This window comes from Lepisosteus platostomus, chromosome 15 (genome assembly GCF_059453375.1).
Source record: "Lepisosteus platostomus isolate fLepPlt1 chromosome 15, fLepPlt1.hap1, whole genome shotgun sequence".
Taxonomy (NCBI): Eukaryota; Metazoa; Chordata; class Actinopteri; order Semionotiformes; family Lepisosteidae; genus Lepisosteus; species Lepisosteus platostomus.
This window is the reverse complement of record NC_142625.1, coordinates 3,225,125-3,248,190: the sequence shown is the minus strand read 5'-3', so window position 1 is coordinate 3,248,190 and position 23,066 is coordinate 3,225,125. Positions and strand designations below refer to the sequence as shown.

General features: G+C 40.7%; 1 protein-coding gene and 1 long non-coding RNA gene across 2 annotated transcripts; one reads left to right on the top strand and one right to left on the bottom strand.

Annotated features, from left to right (window-relative positions):
- The first annotated feature begins 117 nt into the window (after positions 1-117).
- Positions 118-20,563, top strand: LOC148647681 (uncharacterized). The gene is made up of 2 exons (XR_015926623.1): positions 118-225; positions 12,355-20,563. It is a non-coding gene; the product is annotated as an uncharacterized LOC148647681 (long non-coding RNA).
- Positions 7,208-7,962, bottom strand: LOC148647682 (uncharacterized). Its single transcript, XM_088608108.1, has one exon. The coding sequence runs from the start codon at positions 7,904-7,906 to the stop codon at positions 7,208-7,210; it is 699 nt and encodes a 232-aa protein (XP_088464234.1). The 5' UTR covers positions 7,907-7,962.
- Positions 20,564-23,066: the final 2,503 nt, after the last annotated feature.

The following is a 23,066-nucleotide window of genomic DNA, read 5'->3' as shown; positions in this document are numbered from 1 at the left end:
GTAGGCGAAATCTAGCCTGAAGCTTCTAGAGGAAGTCTTACCCCCTAAGGCCTCTGAATGGCTGAAAATACAATGAATGACAGTGGTTTTTACCAATCAGATCGCCTTATTTCTAGAGGTCGTTCTTCAAACATTTACTGCGTAATCAATAACGTTCAATAGTCTGCAGGTCTGGAGATAAACATGTTTGGGTTATTTTGGATATATATCATGCTTCAGAATAAGGTAAAAACATGGGATATATATATATATTTGCTGGTTTTTGCTTTTGCGGTTTTGTTGGTAAAAATGTTTGATATTGACATGCTGTGCTGGCCAGGTGGCCGGGTGTTTTTATTGGGATTCTGCTAGTTCATTAATTTATTGGTTTATTTATTGGTTTATTGCATATAGTGTCATATCTGTGGAAACAAACTTTATGGTTTTGATGTGATGATATTGGAGAATACGTGCATGTGAGAAAATTTGTGGAGCGGTTTAAAAAAAACGTTGTTTATATTGCGTTTATCTTAAAAATAAAAAGTGTCATCTGGGGGGACAGGCGTGGTCCGGGCAAACAGGATTTATAGAGACATGGTTAATTTGATTAAACTATTACGTTTTTAAAATTAATAGCGATTTCTTAATTATACATTGGTGGAATGTTCCTGTTTTAGTAAATATACAAAGAGTAAATAATTTAATATATTGTTAAATATATGTTTTATATCGGGTACTGATTTAAATATTTCACTGGAATAATACATCAGCACGTATTAAAATGTAATTTGAAATATTTTGAATTCTGTGGAAAAATGTGTGTTTTGTTTTTGTATTTGTTAAATCACAATTTCTATCAACTGCATTTAAAAGAATATTGCTGTAAAAATCATTATTTCTTTAAAGAAATGCAATAAAAATATTATTTTCCTTTATATTGAGAAGTGATGGCTCCCAAGTGCAGAGAGGACTTGAAACAGGGTTTTGTACAAAATAATATTACAAATGCTTTTTCATCTCTCTTTCAGACTAACATCAGATTTGCAGTATTTCTGCCTGCATAGACATCAGACCTTGCTGCACAGAAAGCTTTAGTTTTATATAATTATTTTCTGCTTCTTGCTTTCAGCAACAGGGGAAGCACAACTGGGCATTTGTTGACAACATACTGAAAGTTAACTACCCAGGTAGACATTTGTTTTGATGGAGGGAGTAAAGAAAAAAAAATTAAGAGATCTGTAAAAAAGATTTGCTATCCAAGGTCTTGGCTGTAAATTGTATTTAAAACTTAAAATCCAAGATTTGATTAAAAAAACTTCACTTTGTTATAGGATTGGATTATATTAGCAGTGTTTACTTTTCAGTGCGCAGTCAGGGGGTGGTGTGGGTTGGCAGTGGGACAGCCTTTCCCCTGCAGGCTTCTGTCAATCAATCAATCAAGGTTTATTTATCAAATGCACAACAATACAGCATGCAGCAGTAGTTGCGGGTGTAACGAATACGAATCCCTGCGTATACAGGGGATCTCAGCCTCCCGGGCTGGGGAAGGTCTCCTTTAGCTCAGCTGGCACTGAGCTGTTGTGTTGTGTGACGCTGGAGACCCGGGTTTGAGCCCAGGCAGGGCAGGGGCAGCGAGGGTGGAAACCCCAAGAACCGTTACAATGCAATACACCAGAGTAACGGAGTCACATACAGATGCAGCCATTCAAAACAAGCGGGCGATACTGCATTATTTTGCGTTGCGCTATACGCAGTCTACCGCGAGTTACCGTAAATTCTACTATAGTACCGCAAGTAAAATTATAGTATCCAGAATTTCCTCAAGGTGGAGCTAATAAAGCTCAACCTCTTATGTTTGAGCTGTTGCCATCAAAGTCTTTAACGAAGATATTACTAATAGTATTAATAATGAATGACCTTGGACAAGCTGTAAACTCAAAGTATTGCCCTGGTCCACATTCTTTTTTTCATTGACCGTCTTTGTAAAAGTAACACCACATTATTTCCCAATCACGCATTTGTTTTCAATCATGCAAAGTAGTTATTTTTGAGAATCTCCAATTAACCATGCCTTTCACATGCTCATAAAAGAGATTGATCTAGGAACATAAACATATTGCTGTATGCAAACTGTACTGTATACAGTATGTATATGTATATTTAATGTCTTTACCGTGCCCGTTTCAGTATTGAATATTTATATGGAATTTTACCACTGAAGGGAAATCTTAGTAGCTGAGCATAAAAAGAATAGGAGCATACTGTAACGAGTGTGAAGGCCATAAACGATATTAATTTTGGAACATAAACATACAGTATATGGCTGGTCTTGGTACTTTAAATAAAAAATACACACCAGTATTCCATTTCTCCCTAAACATTTTAAGCATCGAAGTCTTTAACTAACGTGATACTGGAGTCAAGCAAGCATACTTTTAGAATTTTAATAAAAGTGAATATAATATGGAATCACGTATGTAAAGAAATGAATAACGATATAATTATATTCATGTACCGCAACAGAAGAATTGTACACGCTGTACATTGTCTGTTGATAATGTTTCTGTAGTGCTTTTTCAACACTCCTCATGTGACCTTGCCGGTGGCGCTGTGGGTTAGGTTCCCAACTCCCACGTCCATGTTGCGTGTTTGAATCCCGCTGGAGTCATGACTTTTTTTTTAACAAACATTTCTTTGAAAAAATAAAATATTTCCCTGGCTCAGAGATTAAATAAAACTTCACTCACACCAAACAAATGTATATTTCTAAATATCACAACATGATGGAATTTAAGTCATTTTAATAACAATGAATAGTCACCTATGCGTTACAATATAAACATTTATATTGATTTAAATCACGTTTAAATCGCCTTTATTTAAAACCCATAAATAAAGCTGATACTGTTTAGACTTTATTTAAAACTGTATTACTGCAGCAGAATGCACAATGCAACGTAAATCGCTATCTTTGTCTTCTGCGTAATAATAATCACCTCTCTGTCCAGCAAATTAACAATAGTAATAATAATTAACTTTATTGTATATGGTGCCTTTAAAGGTGGCTCCTCAAAACGCTTTACAGGATAAAAACAATAACAACAATACTGTTAGGCTGGGCAAACGATTTTTTTTTAAAGAAATACAAAATGAGATATAATGATGTGTTACGGCTTAGACATTAACGAAGAGCATAACATGTGGGCAGCGTAGCGGTCGGCTCTGGCTTTCCCATCTATACCGATGCACGGCAAGTACAACCCCACTCTCTGCGGGAGTGCTGGCTGTGACGAATTAAACCAGTTTCACAGGTATTTTCAAAGTAGAAGGGGGCGAGATTTCCAGTGCAAGACACCTCCCACCCTCAAAAACCCAGTAAGTACAGTACTTACTAATTAAGAAAGCTAGGCTCCTCAATGAAATCGCTTTAACATGCTAATGCATTGGTGTAACAGTCTGGGCGTGGCAAGCTTCTAATGTCAACTCGACTACGGTGAAAGGAACCCTTCTTTCACTGGAAGACAATTAACATATTCTAGCCCTAAATGAATGAATAGCAAACATGGTTTACATAAAATACATTTTTCCAAGAAAGTTTAGCCTTTGTCACTAATGATACCACTAAATAAAGACATACAGATAAATAAAGATTACAAATGCCAGGGGAGAGAGAGAACAGGGGAGGGATGTTGGTTTATGGATGATAAGGGGCGGGGCTATGGAAATGAAGTCTATTTGGGAATATGGAGTTACATGTTCTGGCTGTTTGGGAATTATGGTTGTTGAGTATGGAGTGTTGAGGTATTGATTTTGTGTAATGCTTTATGTTGAAAATTGAGCTGGATTTTGTTTATGATAAAGAGGATAAACTGGGATGGGAGGAGGGTTTGGTTTTGCATAAGGGGAAGGATTATGATAGTTGGAGGAATTTGAGAGAGTTTGCGGGCTATTTTTGGTTTGTATTACGAATAATTCGTACAAGATATTGATATTGTTGATAACTGGAGGACGGTTTTGCTTTAATGGTTTGATATATTTGATTTTGTATTGTGGTTGTTATCTATGTTTTTGGTTGGTATTATGTTTATATGGTTGTTTTTGTTGGTTGGTCGTTATTATGGTTATTATGTTTATTGTGTCAATTTTTTTAAAGTAAAGTTTTTTTACTTTGTCTTCTAAGTATATTAATAAACTTTCAGCATAGCTTTCTCCACGTTTAGATTTATTTTTCTTGGGATTTTGGGAGCAAACGTGGAAAGATTAGATTACTAATCGTTTTTATTTTTGAAACTTTTTTTATTTTTGAATATAATTATATCGTTATTCATTTCTTTAGAAACGCGATTCCATATTATATTCCCTTTTAATCATATTCTAAAAGTATGCTTGTTGACTCCAGTATCACGTTGGTTAAAGACTTCGATGCTTAAAATGTTTAGGGAGAAATGGAATACTGGTGTGTATGTTTTCTTTAAAGTACCGAGACCAGCCATATACTGTGTGTTTATGTTCCAAAATTAATATCGTTTATGGCCTTCACACACGTTGCAGTATGCTCCTATTCTTTTTATGCTCAGCTACTAAGATTTCCCTTCAGTGGTAAAATTCCATATAAATATTCAATACTAAAACGGGAACAGTAAAGACATTTAAATCTTTCTACGACCGACCAATGCACCACGAGTGCCCCTGTCGGTCAGCGCCGCAGGCAATTACCTCAGGTACGTGTCTGTACCTCGCACTTTGAATGGCTGCATCTGTAATGCTTACAGTCTTCAATTGAACACATACCCCTGCACAGTAGAATGTTAATAAGATCCTATCGGTTATAAATCCATTTCTTTTCAGGGCAACTAAAATATCGCTCACAGTTCAGAAGGTATGGCCTGAGAGGTTTGTGATGATGACATCACCAACTACTGTACTGAAGTCTCTTAAAGTGACAGAACAGCCATCAGCAAAGGTCTCCAGCCCTGCTGCAGAACCAACATAACAAACATGAACAGTGCAACACAAATAAAACTGTTTACACAGAGCGAGTCAGGATGTGGTGAAGGTTCATATTTTTTCTACATGTCCACATCTTCATGTTTATTTTTGCTATTATACAGACGGCACCAGTAAAGAACTGCCAGACCCAGACTGTTGTCCGGCTGTTCAGTTTTCACGTCGGTCTAACGGATGTCTGAATAAAAGCCCAATGCAAAAGACTAACGTGCAGCTGGGTCCCTACAATGCTGGAGGACGTCTCTATCGAAGCCCCTGGATGTCGGCCTGCAGGTGCCGCTGCAGCGCCAGTTTTTGAGACGAGGAACTTCCCGGGGAGGCAACTTCCTCAGCTCTCTCCCCCCGGCGCAGTGCCTTCTTCTCCTGGGCCTCTCTTGGGAAGCCGAGGGCTCTGCATGGAGTCAGGTGCTCGAGTCTCTTGGGTTCGCAGCAGGAACCTCGACTCCTGGAAGCTGCCCGCCAGCTCCTGACTCTGCTCCTCTTGCTCGAGGACACGATCGGTCCTCATCCATGGCACTGTAAGCCTCCAAGGCCTTGCCTGTAAGCAGAGGCACTAGCCAACAGGCTCACTCCTCCTCTGGCCACTTCCAGGTTCTGTCCATGCGCTCAAATTGCAGGAGATATTTTTCAATGTCCTCACCTTGCTGGTAGGGGGACATCTTAGGCTCTTTACGGAACATGCCCTCTGCTGAAGCACGTGTAGCAGACATGGGTGTTGAGCTTGGTGGACCCAGGTCCCGACCTGATGTCACTGTAGTGCGTTGTTGTGGTACTGGTGTACGAAGAGCAAGCCATAGACTTTCTGCTGCCTCCATGTTTCCAGATGTCGCTCCCTGAGCCTGCGATGTCGGTACAATCCTGGGTGCAATTAAGATCTCCTGAAGGGAGGTTTTAAGTCCATGTAATTCTTCCTCCTCTCTCTTTTGTTGCCCAGACAGAAAGTCACTTGGAGGGCAGGAGTGGTGCCCAAGTGAGTCCTTGCAATTGCACTTAGGTGCAAAGATGATAGTATATTATGACAATGCTCCCCACAAACAATTATATATAACAAAAAAAAAACAACAAGATGGAACTAGCACACACACACACACACACACACACACACACACACACACACACACACACACACACACACACACACACACACACAACAAACCCTTTCTCTAAGAAAGAGATCAGGAGTTCTACCACACTTAGGTCCTATCAGCTCCACACTGTAGCGATAGCAAGACTAAGCCCCGTTAGATCTCTCCCCCCCTCCTTAATAAGTACCATATAGCCCTGCCCCCTTGGACTGTACCACTGTTACAAAATTATGGAGCTGCATTTCACCCCAGATAAACTAATTTCCCTAACATGGGAATTCCTTCTTTCTTTTAAAGAATAGTGTAAACAGAATGTACAAAAGAAAAATACCAACCCTGAATACATTTAACTTATTTTTAACATCCTGTGAAAATGGTACTTCCTTTACCGGAAGATGTGCGCATGCACCACTCCATGTTGACATTATAAAGCCAGGCTGAAAACGGGTATCGGGTTTGGACCCCAGAGGCCACCATACCCGGAAGTTGGTCAGCAGCACGGAAGAGACCACAAAACAGACATAGCGCTCTCTCACACAGATATGTACAAATAAAGAGAAACAGAGTTTGTGTTTGTGTCTCTTCAGGTAACAGAAACTGATTTTGAAATAAGAGGTGATAATGTATTGCGTGTATGGAAATAGGAAACTGCTAGCCAAGCCCCGGGTGTGCACCCTCATTAGCTAGCTAGCCAACAGGAAAGTGTATGCAAGATCGTATGTAACTTAAGATGGATAATGAGTGTCGTGTAATGTACTGTCTGCGGATGGTGACAGAGATCTCTCTGTCACACAAACGAACATGTTAATATAAGTAGCAGAAAAATAAATAAGTATACACTTACATTTATAGCATAAATAACAATTATGTTCCTAAAATAAAAATATATATTTAAAATCTGTTTAAAAAAAATAAGACCTACTTCCATTTTAGACTATTACATTTGTACATAAAATGTACATACAATTTTAATAAAAATGTGCTATTATAATAATTATTATAAGAAGTTATCATGACTTTTAACATCTCAAAAACCACCTAAAAACACCTAACATCCTCATTTGCAGTTTATAGGACTGACTCTCCAAATCTAAGCACTTTTTGGAGTGCAAAAAAATACTTGAAAATTTGTGATGCTACAGCTTGTGTTGCACTGAAAAATCCTCGTATGCAAATACTGAATTGGCCCACAGGAGGCCCCAGTCCCTGACACTTTGTGTGAGATGTGTTAGTAAGTGAAAGTTAAATGAGCAGTGTTCAATGCCATAAAGACCTGTAACCTGAGCTACAAACTGTATAAGGCACAACTCAGCACAATTGAGCTCTTCATCAGTGACAGTTTGGGACAAAAGTATATGCAGTGCGCAGGCAAGAAGCATCCAGTGGTTACAACATTGCCTGGGTAAAGAATTTCTCAAGATGATGGGTGAATACAGGAGAAGAAAAGCTCGCCATTCAGATGCTTTCCAAAGATTTCTGTCTGAAAGAGGCCTTGGGTTTCTATGAACCTCATTTGGAGGATGGATTCCACACTTATTTTGATCTATTTCTGTTCGTGTGGAAGGTGTCAGATGGAAGGGTGAATTGGCATAGCTGGAATCAAACCAGAGGTTAACAGACTGTCTGACAGGCCCAAGACATACAGAGTGCATGTAATCTGGTACAAAGCCTCTGATTATATCAAATGATCGTACCAAAACGAGGGGGCTTGGACCTTTTACACCCATGTCAGCTTGGCCTTTATTCCTCTCTGTGACCAGTTCAGCCAGCCACATGTCAGCTTGGCCATTATTCCTCTCTGTGACCAGTTCAGCCAGTCGCATTTTATCTTCCATGTGTCTCGATTCTGACTCCTACTCTAGACAGTAAATCTAGTGAATACCCTGTCTTCAGCAACTATCTGACCTTGGTGATAGCAATTCCCACAATCAAATGTGCCATTTCACTGTTTAAAGTTCTGAACCATGGCCCGTGCTACTGTATCACACACACATATCTGGACTTTTACTCTGCTCCTATGTAGTAAAACATTTCTGTCTTCCTAAGTAAACCCAGCACTACCTAACTTCTGCATCTCAGAGATAATAGAGGTAAAATATGTGTCAACTCTAGATTTATGTCTGGCAAACCATACTGTGTGCAATACAACATTTTTACATCTATCGAAGGCAGCTCATTAATGGTGCACAAAATGGGCCAGATAGGAATGTGTGATGATTTGAAAACAGGGGACCCATCACAGTTGAATGATACTGTAATGTTCTCAACAACATCTGTAAATTTCGCCTGCTCTTTGTAACCACAGAATGTATTAATCTCTGTGGAGTGGAAGTGCTTCCTGATCTTTGTATGAACTGATATCAGAATGAATACCTGAGCTGATTTGTGAGGGGCATGAATAAGAAGTAACTGGCTAATTTCAGTAGGTTTTCCTTATGAAATCTCATTTGACAGTCATCACACTGGGCACCAGGATTAACACCAAGGCAACGATGACATTCAGGACGGTAGTAGTGGTCTTGGTGTAACGAAGCATCTTTCAGGACCCTATGCAGACGACACAATCTGAGAAGAGTGAGGAAAACACAGGGAAAAAAGCATGCAGGGGTCAGGAATGAAAACAGGGGTGCGTCCATGGTGCGCAGTTGTTCTGGGGGGTGTATCCAAGGCAAACTGTCCAAAAGGGAGTCCGAAGGGAAATCCAAGACGAGACAAATGTCCAGAGCCTGGCGGTCCATCTGAGACTAAGACAAATGGGATTAAAAACCGGAGCAGGATTAAGGGGGGAATGGGACCGGGCGCTCCAGGTCCCGGACTCGCCTGGTACGGGAACCAATGCAGAGCCTGGAACCGAGTGAGCGTCTGGCTGTTAAGATGGGCTGGAACAGGGGGCAGGTGCACAAAATCAACTCATAAGTGAAAAAGCCAGAGCAACCTCAAGGGGGAGGGACTACAATCATGACACTTGGGCTTTGTCATTCAAGTAAAAGAACTGCTTGTCTAGAAACCTTTATGTTTTTGCAACACATCCTGGCATAATATGCTTTAACAGCTCAAGTAGATCTTTTGTAGCTGCTATTGACAATTTGTCTCAAGATAAATGCCATCATACTGTATTAGGAGTACACCCATGGTCAGATATGACCCAGTGTAGATCTTTTTGTCCGGATTGAAAGAGGCATCAAACAGGTGTTCCTGTTGGGACATGACAGACTTTTATATCCTTGCATGCAGAGAACAGTCTATAGACCAAACTTAAAAAAACAAGTATAATAGAATTGTCCAGATGGAGCCACACAAAACACCTAACAAGGTATACTGTATTACTGGTAGCTAGCAGCCCAAACTGAACTATGATTGAGGTTTAGGTGACAATGATATAATTGTCCCACTTGAGATCCTGTGTTATTTCAGAATACACCTGTATGTCGTTATTATGAAAATCATCCTCAGCAGTTGGGGTCTCATCAGATTCTTCTCCAATTAGCTGCAATGTTCAACACATTTATCAATAATGCCAGTATTTTTTCTAATAATGGCATGACTTGGATTGTGACTCGGGGTATGTTCTTGGAGAAACATATTTTTTGTTATTTTGGGATTGTAATTTACACACCTGTAAGTCGTCATTATGAAAACCATCCTCCTCATTTGGGGTCTCATCAGATTCCTTACCACTTAGCTGCAATATTAAACAAATTTTTGAGTTATATCAAAATCTTCTCCACTAAAACACTACTTATATTGTGATTGGGCTATGTAGTTAGTGAAACTCAGTTCAAAGCTTTTTTATTTTTTTAGGATTGAAATATACACACCTGCATGATGTCATTTTCAATCACATTGTCTGAGTCCTCTTCACTGTGCTGCAGTTTGAGACAAATGTCTAATTATTAACAAATCAGCAAGCTACATATGCCAGCAACATAATTAACACTAGGTTAAAACTTCAGGAATGTACAGTGTATCCATACAGTAGATTTTAGATTATGTTAACAAAGTTCAATCTTTCTTCTAACTCTTTAGACCGCGACCCCTTAGTAGTAGTCTAAGGTTCATTGTATAAGGTTAAGTGAGTTACAGAGTGTCATATCCTACAGATGACAAGGCTGAACTCATTGAAATAAGGAACAGGCTGACAAGTACAGAGGAGACGTCAAAGAAATTCAGAAAAGGACATCGTATTAAGTGTTTAACAATGAGTCCGCTGAGGTATGCCAAGTTCCAAAAAACACTTAACATTAACTTAACCGACCACTTTATTAGAAACACCTACATTGAACCTACACTCACTGGCCACTTAATTAGGCAGGCCTACATCTACAGTACCTTATAGGTGTATAGCTTTTATTTATTTGAGATGCAATCATTTTCTTGTATTTGGTTGTCATTGCGTGACCTGAACAACTGTAGTTAAACAAGGAAGAACAACTATGTCACAATGTAACTTTCATCCCAAAAAAGCCTAGTGACCCATTTAAAGGCAGAGTTCAGCATCATATATGGTCATATCAGCCAATTAAAAACGAGCTGTTATGAATATTTCTGTAGCCTGCCATGCCAGCAATTGTTTGGGACTTACTTGGCCGGTGTGACATTAATTTACTGTAATTATCCCTCAAATGTAATTTCAGATTTGTCTGAGATGGTGTCTTCATTGAAGAATTTAATTTCATCCCTCCTGGCTCCCCTAACTTCAGATCTTTTCCAGGAACAACATCCCCAAACTCCTTCTACCACCAAACACGTTTGCAGTTCTAATGCTTTATAATTGAGCAGAAGGTGCACACATGTACTACAAGCAAGCACATAGGTAGCTCAATTGTTTCCTCACACCTGTTCTCCAAATGTTGTCTTTCTCTATAACATGTACAGCTCATCACATTGAGGGATCGCTGTTCCCGGGTAACTGCAGCAAAATACACAATACATAGCGCTTTTCTGGACACTCCACTCAAAGTGCTTTACAGGTAATGGGGACTCCCCTCCACCACCACCAGTGTGCAGCCCCACCTGGATGATGCAACGGCAACAATAGTGCACCAGAATGCTCACCACACATCAGCTATCAGTGGGGAGGAGAGCAGAGTAATGAAGCCAGTTCATAGATGGGGATTATTAGGAAGCCATGATTGGTAGGGGACAATGGGAAATGGGGCAAGGACACCGGGTTACACCCCTACTCTTTTTGAGAAACACCCGGGGATTTTTAATAACCACAGAGTCAGGACCTTGGTTTTACAGCTCATCCGAAGGACGGCGCCTGTTTACAGTATAGTGTCCCCGTCACTATACTGGAGCATTAGGACCCAGATGGACTGCAGGGTGAGCGCCCCCTGCTGGCCCCACTAACACCTTTCTTCTTTCTCTTTTTTATTCAGTTCAAAATATTTTACCGTTCATTTAGAGAATTTCCATACGTTTTTTTTTTCTGAAGTGATCCCAGTTTATTTGTGGAAGGTTTTTCCTCGCCTCAGAAATGAAGCGTTTCTCTCTAAATATGTGAAGGTTTTGTTTTTTTCCAGTTTTTTTACAAAACCACGGTTTTAAAAAGCGCGACCTGCAGTTAAACGGGATTTTAAAATAAGTTTTTAAAAGCATTAATATCCAAAGCGAATATTTTTCTTTAAATACTGCAGCTTTCAAACAACACGAACACATTTTGTAATCTACTTCCGGGTGCTTAACTGATACTAAAAATAAAGTATATTTTAACTTTAAAATTTAAAGTGAACTAAACTAAAGGACTTTTTCAGAGCAGCCTATTCTTTGTCTAAATAAATACAGGCTTGAACTGTATTATTGCTACTAGTGGTAAGAATTAAGGGAAAAGTTTTCCTTCAATATATCATTAATGAGTAAAACACTTTATAGAGACGTGGTTAATTTGATTAAACTATTACATTTTTATAATTAATAGTGATTTCTTAATTGGAATGCTCCTGTTTTAGTAAATATACAAACAGTAAATAATATAATATATTGTTGAATATATGTTTTATATTGGGTACTGATTCAAATATTTCACTTGATCTGGAATAATTTGAAATATTATGAGTTCTGTGGAAAGATGTGCATTTTGTTTTTGTATTTGTTAAATCACAATTTCTATCAACTGCATTTCAAAGAATATTGCTGTAAAAAATATATTTTTTTTTAAAAAATGCAATAAAAAGATTATTTTGCTTTATATTGAGTAGTGATGGCTCCCAAGTGCAGAGAGGACTTGAAACAGGGTTTTGTACAAAAGGATATTACAAATGCTTTTCCATATCTCTTTCAGACTAACATCAGATTTGCAGTATTTCTGCCTGCATAGACTATCGGACCTTGCTGCACAGTAAGCTTTAGTTTTATCTCATTATTTTCTGCTTCGTACTTTCAGCAACAGGGGAAGCAGAACTGGGCATTTGTTGACATCCTGTTGAAGAAAACTCAGTCTTCACTCAGGTTAGGAGATTGTCAAACAGAGATCTTTAATACAATCAGCTGAAAGGGAGCATATCGCAGAGAAAGGGTTTCCAGTAGCACTCAAGACATGCTCACTGGACTGAAGTTACACTTTCCTTTTTGTACATTAAAAGTAGGCAAGACTTTAACATATCAAAGGAACATACAGAGGTCAAAAGTCTAACAAACAGCACAGGAAGATGCCATTTGGTATCCTGCAATCTGTTTCATTTCTCTCTTGTTGAATGGGTGTGAGGAATCACTGGTTTTAGTTTGCACCTAAGACAGTGGTCTTAGGTGCGAACAGAAAACCTTTCCCGCGCATAGTCACTGTCTTGGCTTTTTGACTCGGTCTTCCACACTTCCCCCTTTTGTACTTTAAAGCACAACCATCCGACTTTATTGTTTCTGTTGTCTACATTATAATTGTTCCTGTTGTCTGCGTTGTTTGTCCATTGTACTGTGTATGTCCGAGAGATCAGCAAAATTAATAATTCTAAAGTAGATGTACATATGGTATAAAAACTATTCTACTACTCTACAACTCTTTAAGTGCCTATCTGCATCAGCCTGTCAATTTCCTCTTCTGGTCTCCTTTGTTCTTTACATTTAATTAACATTGCATTTACATCTGTGTTAGACATCTGGGCTTGGATTTTTTTTGATGTGCAAGTACAACAACATTTAATATCTGAAAGGCATAGATAGACTCCAATTACACAGCCCAATAAAAGCAATAATCCCTGCAATATAAAGGCACCTAGAATTCCTAATGCACCACTGACCCTGCCCCATAGGGTCCATCCTGGGGTTTCGTGTAGCTTAGCATCTTCCTTGCGAAATCGGAGATTTCTTCTGAGCTGTCTGGATTGTAAGTACAGTGCTCAGAGCCTATGAGGGTGCAGGTCCCTCCTTTTGCCGCTAATATAAAGTCGATGGCCATCCGATTTTGGAGAACCATGGTTTGCATTGCTACCAGCTCGGCAGACAGTTTGTCGAGGGCTTCTACAGTGTCATTGCTGACACGTTCCAGGATACTCTCGAGGAGCCGAATTTCCTTCATGGCCCTTCCAACCACGTACATGGGGAACAGAACACCTGCTAGCCCATCTCCTTCGGAGATGGCCCGTTTGTTTTGGTTATCATAGTGCTCAAAAGGGAGAACAGTAGAATGCCGCATTGCTGGGGTAATGTATCCTATGTAGCATGACCCTACCCAGTCAGGTGGAAGCCAGGGATATGCTCAATGCCCACAAATTAAATAAGTCCCATTGTAAATTCGCATTCCAGAGGACTTGAAAGTACAACCTCTGCTGAAGTACTGGGCTGCATAAAAACTGAGGAAGGGTCGGTGCGGTAGTCTATCTTTATGGAACATTTTGATAACAACTAAGGGAACTATTTCCCATATAGACAGTGCCATTGTTAGCATAACAGAGAAGCCCTTCAGCTTTGTAAGCCTATTTTAATTCAATTCAACTTTATTGTCATAAAACTTACATAGTAAGGTGCATAGTATAATGAAAAGTGTTTCTCATTAGTCACTCAGGTGCAGTATATAAATAGGACAGAAGATAAGACAATAGACAGCTACACAATAGCAATAACAGTAACATGTAATAACATAACATAAATAACATGTAATCAAGTATAATGTAATAATAATAATGTTTCTTTATTAGCCCTATACAATTTCTTGCATTAGGAATGTGTCTTTTCACATACCCCAGCTTTTTCTCCAGGGAGACACAGACACAGAGACAGGGAGAGGAGCTTGGGGTCAGAGCGCAGGGTCTGCCATTGCACGGCGCCCCTGGAGCAGTTGGGGTTAAGGGCCTTTCTCAGGGGCCCAACGGAGTAGGATTCCTCTGCCGGCCACGGGATTTGAACCGGCAACCTTCCGGTCACAGGCGCAGATCCTTAGCCACAGAGCCACCGCTCCGCCCCAAGTAATCAAAACTGTGCAAAATTCCGCAAACAGAGAAAATATAACAGGACAAAAACAGTGCAAGGTAATTCTTGGAACAGTGCAAAAAATAGTATGGTTAAAAGTAGTATGGTTAATTAATAAATATTAAATATTATTATGCCTGTTACAGTTTTACTGGTCTATCCAGGGGACAGTACAATTTAGGCTTACATGTGTGTGTGGTGGTGTAGGAGTACAGTCGTTGTGGGTACAGGAGGACGTTAGGAGAGATCATAATAAGGTAGAAGGGAGTGGTGGCGTCACCAACTTGACAGCTCTGGGGAAGAAGCTATTTTGGAGTCTAGTTGTGTGCGACTGGAGTGACCGGAACCTTCTGCCAGATGGTAGGGGAATAAACAAGTTATGACTGGGGTGAGTGGGGTCAGACATAATTTTGGTGGCTTTTTTCAGACTCCTGGTGTTGTATATTTCCTGGATGGATGGTAAAGCACTGCCGATGATGTGTTGGGCAGTTTTGACCACCCGCTGTAGTGCCTTACGGTCGGATGCGGTGCAGTTGCTGTATCAGACTGTGATGCAGGTGGTCAGTATGCTCTCCACCGTACATCTGTAGAAGTTGGTGAGGATCAGTGGATGTAGGTGTATTTTCTTCAGCCTTCTCAGGAAGTACAGCCGCTATTGTGCCTTCTTGATGAGACTGGAGGTGTTCAGTGTCCATGTAAGGTCCTTAGAGATGTGAACGCCTAGGAATTTGAAGTTATTCACCATCTCCACTGCAGACCCTTCTATGTAGATGGGGGAGTGAACTTTTCCTTGTCTTCTGAAGTCAACAATCAGCTCTTTGGTTTTGCTGATGTTGAGACATAGGTTGTTGGTTCGGCACCAGTCTGCGAGTTGTTTTATCTCCTCCCTGTAGGCAGTCTCATCATTGTTAGTGATCAGGCCCACGACTGTGGTATCGTCAGCATACTTGATGATGGTGTTTGTGCTGAACTTAGCAGTACAGTCGTGGGTGAACAGGGAGTAAAGCAGTGGGCTGAGCACACAGCCTTGAGGGGCACCGGTGTTAAGGGCGAGTGTGTTGGAGGTGAGGTTGCCAATCCTGACAGTCTGGGGTCTGCTGGTGAGGAAGTCTAGGATCCAGCTGCAGAGGGTTGTATCTAAACCAAAAGCCCTGAGTTTGGTAGAAAGTTTTGTTCTCTTTCTTCTTTTTTTCAGCATGGAATAAACCTATTACTTGTTCCTTTGCAGCCTACGCATGCTGACGCAGCTACCCACCTATCTCTATATAAGCCCGGAACATCATTAGTTCTTTGTGTGACATTATAGGGAGGTTTATACCATCCTGCAAAAGTGACATTAGTACTGTACACAGAATACTTGCAGCCACTGGGATACCATATTTTTGATTTCTCATCAGGTTGCCAATTAACTGTTTTTCAGTTGTCACACATATCATTCCAAGTAAAGGGGAACTGGTGCCATTGGGGATACCTGCTCCAGAATTATGTGGGACGTGGGAACAAACCCAGCATCCTGATTTATTCAATGATTTTGCATACAGGTGTGATAATTTAATCTTATATGTTTTCTTTACGCCTGTGAAGAAAGCATATAAGAATTGGCAAAAGCACAAGGATGTAACTGCCACCCTGGTGCACGGCCGGCACCAGTGGTGGCAGATACATGAGAGAAAACAAAAAGAGAAATTGGGATGTGATTACTTAAGAGTGTGTTTGCGGAAAAAAAAAACAAAATAAATGAAAGAAAAGATACTTTTACTCGCTACGAAAGAGTATGAACAAAAGCAAAAAGAGGCAGTGCAGGAGAATCCGAAACTAAAGGAAGAATTAGTTCCTGGTTGCACTGCACAAGTTAATGTGTTACAACCGTCAACTAAATTATATCCTGCTCTCCCACAGGGGAACAGACAGGCAGGAAATGAAAATAATTGGAATCAATTCCCACAGTGACCATAGTGGAGATGGGGGGTCTGAGTGGGATGACACCTGGTACGAGTGTGATAGAGACGGAACACAGACCTGTACTCTCACCCGAAGTGGGAAAGGACTTGATGTAGCGGGGGCTGGAGCTGTTGATGACAGCGTCACTCTAACTGTCTCGCACCCCGTCGAGGGGGTCCGCACTCGCACCCTGATTCCCCCATACGATCGAATCCAAAACCGGAAGATATTGACCATTGGGCTAAAGAAGTACCGCATCCGAAATTAGGAATGCAGTGAACCTGGAGTGCGCTTCAGGAATTAAAAGGATTCATGTAGAAGTGAAACAAAATAGAGCGCATTGTGGTACGTAGAGAAAAATATATTCTGGATGTGTATGTGTGTTTCATGAATTTGTGTGCCGGCATGTATGTGTGTAACTGTGAGTTTTGGTATACTAAATGACGGTGCGAGTGTGTTTAGCCAGCGGGACTAAAGAGACTTGATGAAAATCAACTTAAAGAGATTGGAAAATATGAGAACGTCTGAAACGTATGAGTACAGTACAGGTGGACTTAAAAAGGAGTTAGATAAAGTTTTTGTATTTATATACAATTAGTTGAAATAGGTGAACCAAAAGTTGAATTTATTTGAATGGCTTGAAACCAGATACTGCAGAAGGATGCAGGATGAATGAAGCAGGGGCCTGCCCTGTGGTTCAACTGACAGGGAAGAACGGTGAAAAATGTATCACCCTGCTAAGAGCTCTGTCTGGGGAGAATAAACAGTCTTGTGAGAGATCTGTTTACCTAAAGATTAGATCCTGTTAATCCCTTGTAGCCTCCCTAAGTCTATCCCAGTCCAGTGCATAAAAGGAATTAAACCTAAAGTGTACTGTTAATGGTGTGTTGGTTTCTCTGTTATGGGATACTGAAGCACTACTGTCATGCTTGTCTCACTTCACTGTTCAACAGTGTGCTGTAGAGTAATATTTATGGGGAGACGGCAGGAGGCCACAGGAGTATTGAGGCAGCGAGTTTTACTTGCAGAGTATCAGATTTTAACATTCACGTGTACTTATCGCGCGAATATGGGTGGTTTTATCCCAGATCTATTGGATTGAGATGTTATGCAGCATTACAAGGAATGACTATCCAGAACAGGGTATCACGTGGCTTCAACTGACTGTGATCACTCAGTATGTTGATGGTATTCTTAGTGCTTCCCCTCACGAGGAAACCCACAAGTCTGAGTTGCTTCAGGTTTAGACTGTCTAATCTTAAGCAGTTATGATAAGGCCCTTTTGTGTCTAGCAGTGTGTAATTTTAACAGGGCCTGGGTGCAATGTTTTTACGGGGTGAGCACAGCTTTTAACAGATCTGCTTAAGGGGGGAGTGCAGTACAAGGACAAGATTGCCTTGGTTCCAGCAGCAAAAGCCACCTGTAATAATTTGAAACAAGCTCTCTTACAGGTGCTGAGACTGGGGTTTCCTCAGATGGATCAACTATTCCTTTGTATGTAAGTGTGGACAAAGGGTTCTGGGCAGCTGTGCTGACGCAGGAGCATGGAGGTAGGCACTATTATACCATTAGATGCTGTAGCCAAAAGGTGGGGGACCGTGAAAATTTTAAGAAAATGTAATACTGTTTACTGATGGGCCTCTCTCTGATACATGAGGGAGAACAGAGAATAGGCTGAGCTGTTACAACAGAATTTGAGGTGCTAACGACCGGAAAATGCCCCTCCACTGCCTCAGTGCAGCAAGCCAGTTTAGAGCCCTGATGGAAGATTGTGAAAAGAAAGGTGTTAAAGGGTTACTGTATATGTATATAATGTATGTATTTGTTGCATGTAGGCCACAATTCTGGATGGCTATGGAGAAATAGGATTCTCTCACCATGGCAGGGACTCCAGTTAAGAATACTGGGCTTGTCTCTGAACTGATTTGTAGTTTTACAGGTGCCGACAGAAGCAGCTTGAGTAAGGTGTAAATGACACAATAAATAAAGAATTCCGGTAACTCAAGGTAACAACCCTGCAGATGCAGATGCCAGGCAAGCGACACTGGGAGAGCAGGAGTCTGAGACCCCTGTGAAACCTCTACTGGGGAAAAGGGAGAATTCAGGTTGAGGCCTCTGATAGATGTGGTTAGAAAAAAATGTGAAAAGAATGTGGGGTTGTATGATGATGGGGTGTGGGGCCGTCAGCACACCAGATGCCCTGCATGTTCTCACAGCCCAATGACATCTTGTAGCCAGAAATACATGCTGGCAGATACACAGGAGTATGGCAAAGATGATCCCGTGGTGCAGACTGCTCTGCCCCTTGGATGCTCTAGGGGCATACTACACTGGGAAAGTGTGCCAGGCTGTAATCGCCTCACTAGGGGTGAGGTGGAAGTTACATTGCCCCCATCACTCACAGTCTTAAAGAACAACAAGGGAAATATCAACCGAAGGAACACCGTGGGTTGATGCTCTACCTGTGGTCCTGTGCAATTTGCGGGCTGGAGCAAACATAACTGTGAGACTGAGCCCATTTGAGATCATCACGGGCAGCCAAAGAAACTCCCTGGAGGCCAAGTCTGGCTAACGGACTGTTGAATTTACTAACTCTCTATTACAGTATTGTAGATTTGTTAACTGAAGCGGTGCACAGGTCTCGTGAACAGGTGCTGGACGCTTGGGGACCTCCAGTAGAGGGGAGACACGACCGGATACCTGGCGAGTGGGTGTAGGTGAAGAAGAGATGCCCTGCCAGACGTTGCAATCCTGCTGGGAGGGAATATCAAGTACCACTAACTACTGACTGTGCCATCTAAGTGACAGGATGAGATCGCTGGTCCCATGCATCGCACTTTCACTTTCAAGCCACGGCACCAGAGACTGAGTGAACAGAAAGAAGGATGTTGTTACCATTTCTGTGTCTGATGCTTCCTAAGGTGGACCAACAGTGTGCTTGTTAGCCCTGAGGAGCATTACTGGGGATATGGTATCAATACATTTCGGGTGTTGGCATATCTATCAGTCAAAAAATGATAATCAGAGTTGGGTCAATATTGCTATTCCAAGATCCTGACGATAGATCTCCACATGGCTGAGGTCTGCGTTTGGGTCCTGGGGTAGGACTTTATTTATTTGTAGGATTAGGATTGTTTTATGTCTATAAATGTAACTATCACTTGTACGAAAACATTAATCACATCTTGTTGTAACCGAGGAACGCACAATGTCATGGCAATGCATGCCTGTTCACCTAGAAAGGTAAAATCTGCCTTGACATTGTATGTGTAAAAAATAGACAGTACTGATGTATGCCATATTTTAAAAGGGGGGAAAGAAGAAATATGTGAAGACTGGTTTAAATTAAATCCTTTTCTGTATGAGGTTTAGACTTCTAAACGAAAAGCTGGAGTTTATGGCAGGAAAGGGGGTTAACTGATAAGGATTCCGGATGTGAGCTAAAAAACCCCTGGGGACGTAATCTTAAACTGACCATTTGGCCAGGGTCTCTTAACTGGCCAAATACCATGACCCCCCTCTTTACCATAAGAACGAATGACGTCAGAGCAGCAAGGAAGGACTATATAAACCTAATGATTGTACCGGCACTTTGAACAATACTTCGGTTTTGTTGTTTCTTGCGGGAAACAAGACTTCGGCTTTATTGTTCCTTGCATGCAATAAACTCATCTGTTTAACTTCATCTCGGGATCCAGAACCTTATTCTTTCTGTTACAACATATTTTAACCCAGATTAAGCTTTTTTTTCCAGTTGAATATTCATAATAGCCTCCTTAGAACTTCAATAAAGATTTTTAAAAACATAAAATGATAAAGATAAAAAGAGCACACAGTAATGAAGAAAAAGGGAAACAGGACAGCATAAAAGAAAGCTCTCATTGTCTAGTGAGGCACTGACTGGATTTTAAATGGTTCCCAGTTGACTGAATCCATTTTAGAGAGAAATTCAGTCCTTAATAGGACCTTTTACATGACTGGACACTCTTCCCTATTTCTTCCTGAGGGTACTTTTATTCCTGTTTCTGTGTGTTTTCTTTGTAGAAGGCAGGACTGTGAGTCACAGGTCTGTAAATATCTGTAAGTAATATTGCCGTGTGTTGTGTAGTGAAATTCATTATAAATAAATTTGTATTTTTCCTATTAAAGTTTGTTGCTGGTTATTATCAAGCTGAGCCAGAGAAACAAGAAAACCATGTGAAGTGGGACTTCATGATATTCCATTTATATTTCTTATTTTTAACAATAACCTTATTATATAATTATATGATAATGTATCTATATCAAGTAAACACACACGCAACAACTGAACTTGTCATTAGTGTTTTTTACAAACACATTTAAAAAAATGTCAGTTTATGATTTTATGTTGATGTTGATAAATAGGTTTTAATCCACCCAGTCATCTGTCCATTTTATTAACTGGTTTTTCCAGCTTATGGTCATGGTGGAGCCACAACCTGCAGCAAGGTATGATACACCCTGGATGGCACACCAGTTTTTCTGTAACAAATTTTATAGTCAGTTTCAAAATATCGTTGTTATTTTAATAACTCATTTTCAGACATTAAAGTCACTCTCCGCTTCTATTAGTATAATATTTTTTTTGTTTTCCTCTGACACATACCAGGTATGTCTCAGCAAAAAGCTGTTTTGTAATTAATGGAAATGGAGGTTAACACACAGCAGCTTTCTATGAATGCTCCACAATTACAAGTTCAGTATTACACCTGGCGGCGTCAGATCCTAGAATAGTGATTAGTGTATGACATTACTCGTTTACATTTCCGAGTAGTGCAGTACAGGACGTCCAAGTGCATTAAACAGTTCAGTGCAATATAGACATTGTAATCACAGACACACAGTATACACTAGTGTGCAGACCTAAACAGTACAAAACAGTGCAGATTCACACAGTACTGTATAAAGTATGAATTGCACATGATGTGGTAAAGGACAGCAACACAATAAAGAGCAGGAGGAAAACACGATACAGTGTTGTGTGTTGCAGTGCCTTATGTGGTATCGCACATAAAAGACGTACATTTTTAGTACAAAGGAAAGTGCAACTTACAGGATGCAAAGACTTCACTTCCTGCGTCAGTGTCAGACCTTATCCACACAGCAAATTTATACCCTCCTGGAAACATGTGAGATACAGCTACAGGGGGAGTAGTCAGTTCTGCAGCCAGCAAAGTTTTTATGACGGGAAACCTAAACAGCCTGATTAAGCCTGAAAAATGGGGAAGTACACAGCCATGCCATTTGAAGCAGCATGATCATCTTGAATTGAATGGGCTTGCAATGCTACATGCTCTATATCAGTTCAAAAGGTAAGTAAAATCCAAGGAGCACAATTTACTGCATGCACAGGCAAAGACAAATGAGCAAGGCCAGCAAAAGGTCAGAGAAGACAACAAAATACGATGGAGACTAAAATACAGCTCACAATGAAGGATTAAGTGTTTCGGGGATACATGATGGAAAATTGCAGCATGAACAGGCTGGAAGGAAAGGTGGGGCCCATGCTAAAACGTCAAGGGGAGAAACTGTTTTGTCCATATTCCCTGTGATCCCACCTCCTACTCTGAATCCCGGCCCTCTTCCTCCAGATTTCTCACGTCGTCTGTGGGGATCAGAGGCAGGCGTCAGGAGAGCCCCAGAGATGAATCAGACCAAAGACAGTAGTGAGGAGAATCTTTTTACATCACAATGTGCACAATAAACCAAAGGAATCTCAAAGAATAGGAGCAAACACCTGGGATTAAACACACTTTCAGGTGGGTGTTACGGAATCGGCCAGTGAAACTGAGACTAAGTAATGAACCCACTTGCAGGAGCCGATTGAGCCAAGTCGTGATCCAAATACCATAGACGAAGGAGAGAGCCAAGAGTCCAGGGGAAGCCAGTGACCCAAACAGGGAGAGAGCAACCGAAGCCAAGCTGTAATGCAAAAAAATGTAGTAAAAGGGGAAAAACCGAAGTCGAAACCAACACTGTACGAAGAGGTAGAAGGGGTAGCACAACAAAGAAGCTCGAACAGAAAACCAATACTGAGCGAGGAGGTAGGGAAAGACTAATGCTTAAATACAAGATGAGACGGAGGTGTGGTGGTGAAACCATACACTGACAGGTAGACTAATGAACTAAGACTACGCCTTCTTCTGCCTCTTCCGTTACCGGGAGGCAGGGATCGGAACAGTGGGTTTCAGGTGCCTACCTCTACTGCAGCTTTCTAACTCTAACTGGTTAGTATGTTGCTCAGTGCAAGTAATAATCATTTAGCCACTCCTCCTACCCTCCTAGATTATATCAAACACCATCCCATAATATCACCGCTCCAGTCTTCCTCAGTTCCATCTCCGGATCTTATGGACGGGCATAACAAGCTGGAAAGATAACAAAAATGATAGTAATCAATTAACAAATCAATTTTAGTATCAAGCAAAATGATAGGTTCAATCTAGAAAACAATTCTACAATTTCAGTCCCTTCAGTGTCATGTCTCACCTTTTTCCCACTGTTGGAAGTGTGTTGTTTCCAGACCCTGCCTGCCTGTACATGGGTGCTCAATGATGTCTCTATGTTTTAACACACTCTCTGCTTGATTCACAGAGACTGCAGCTGCCCACTTCCTTTCGGATCTGTTTA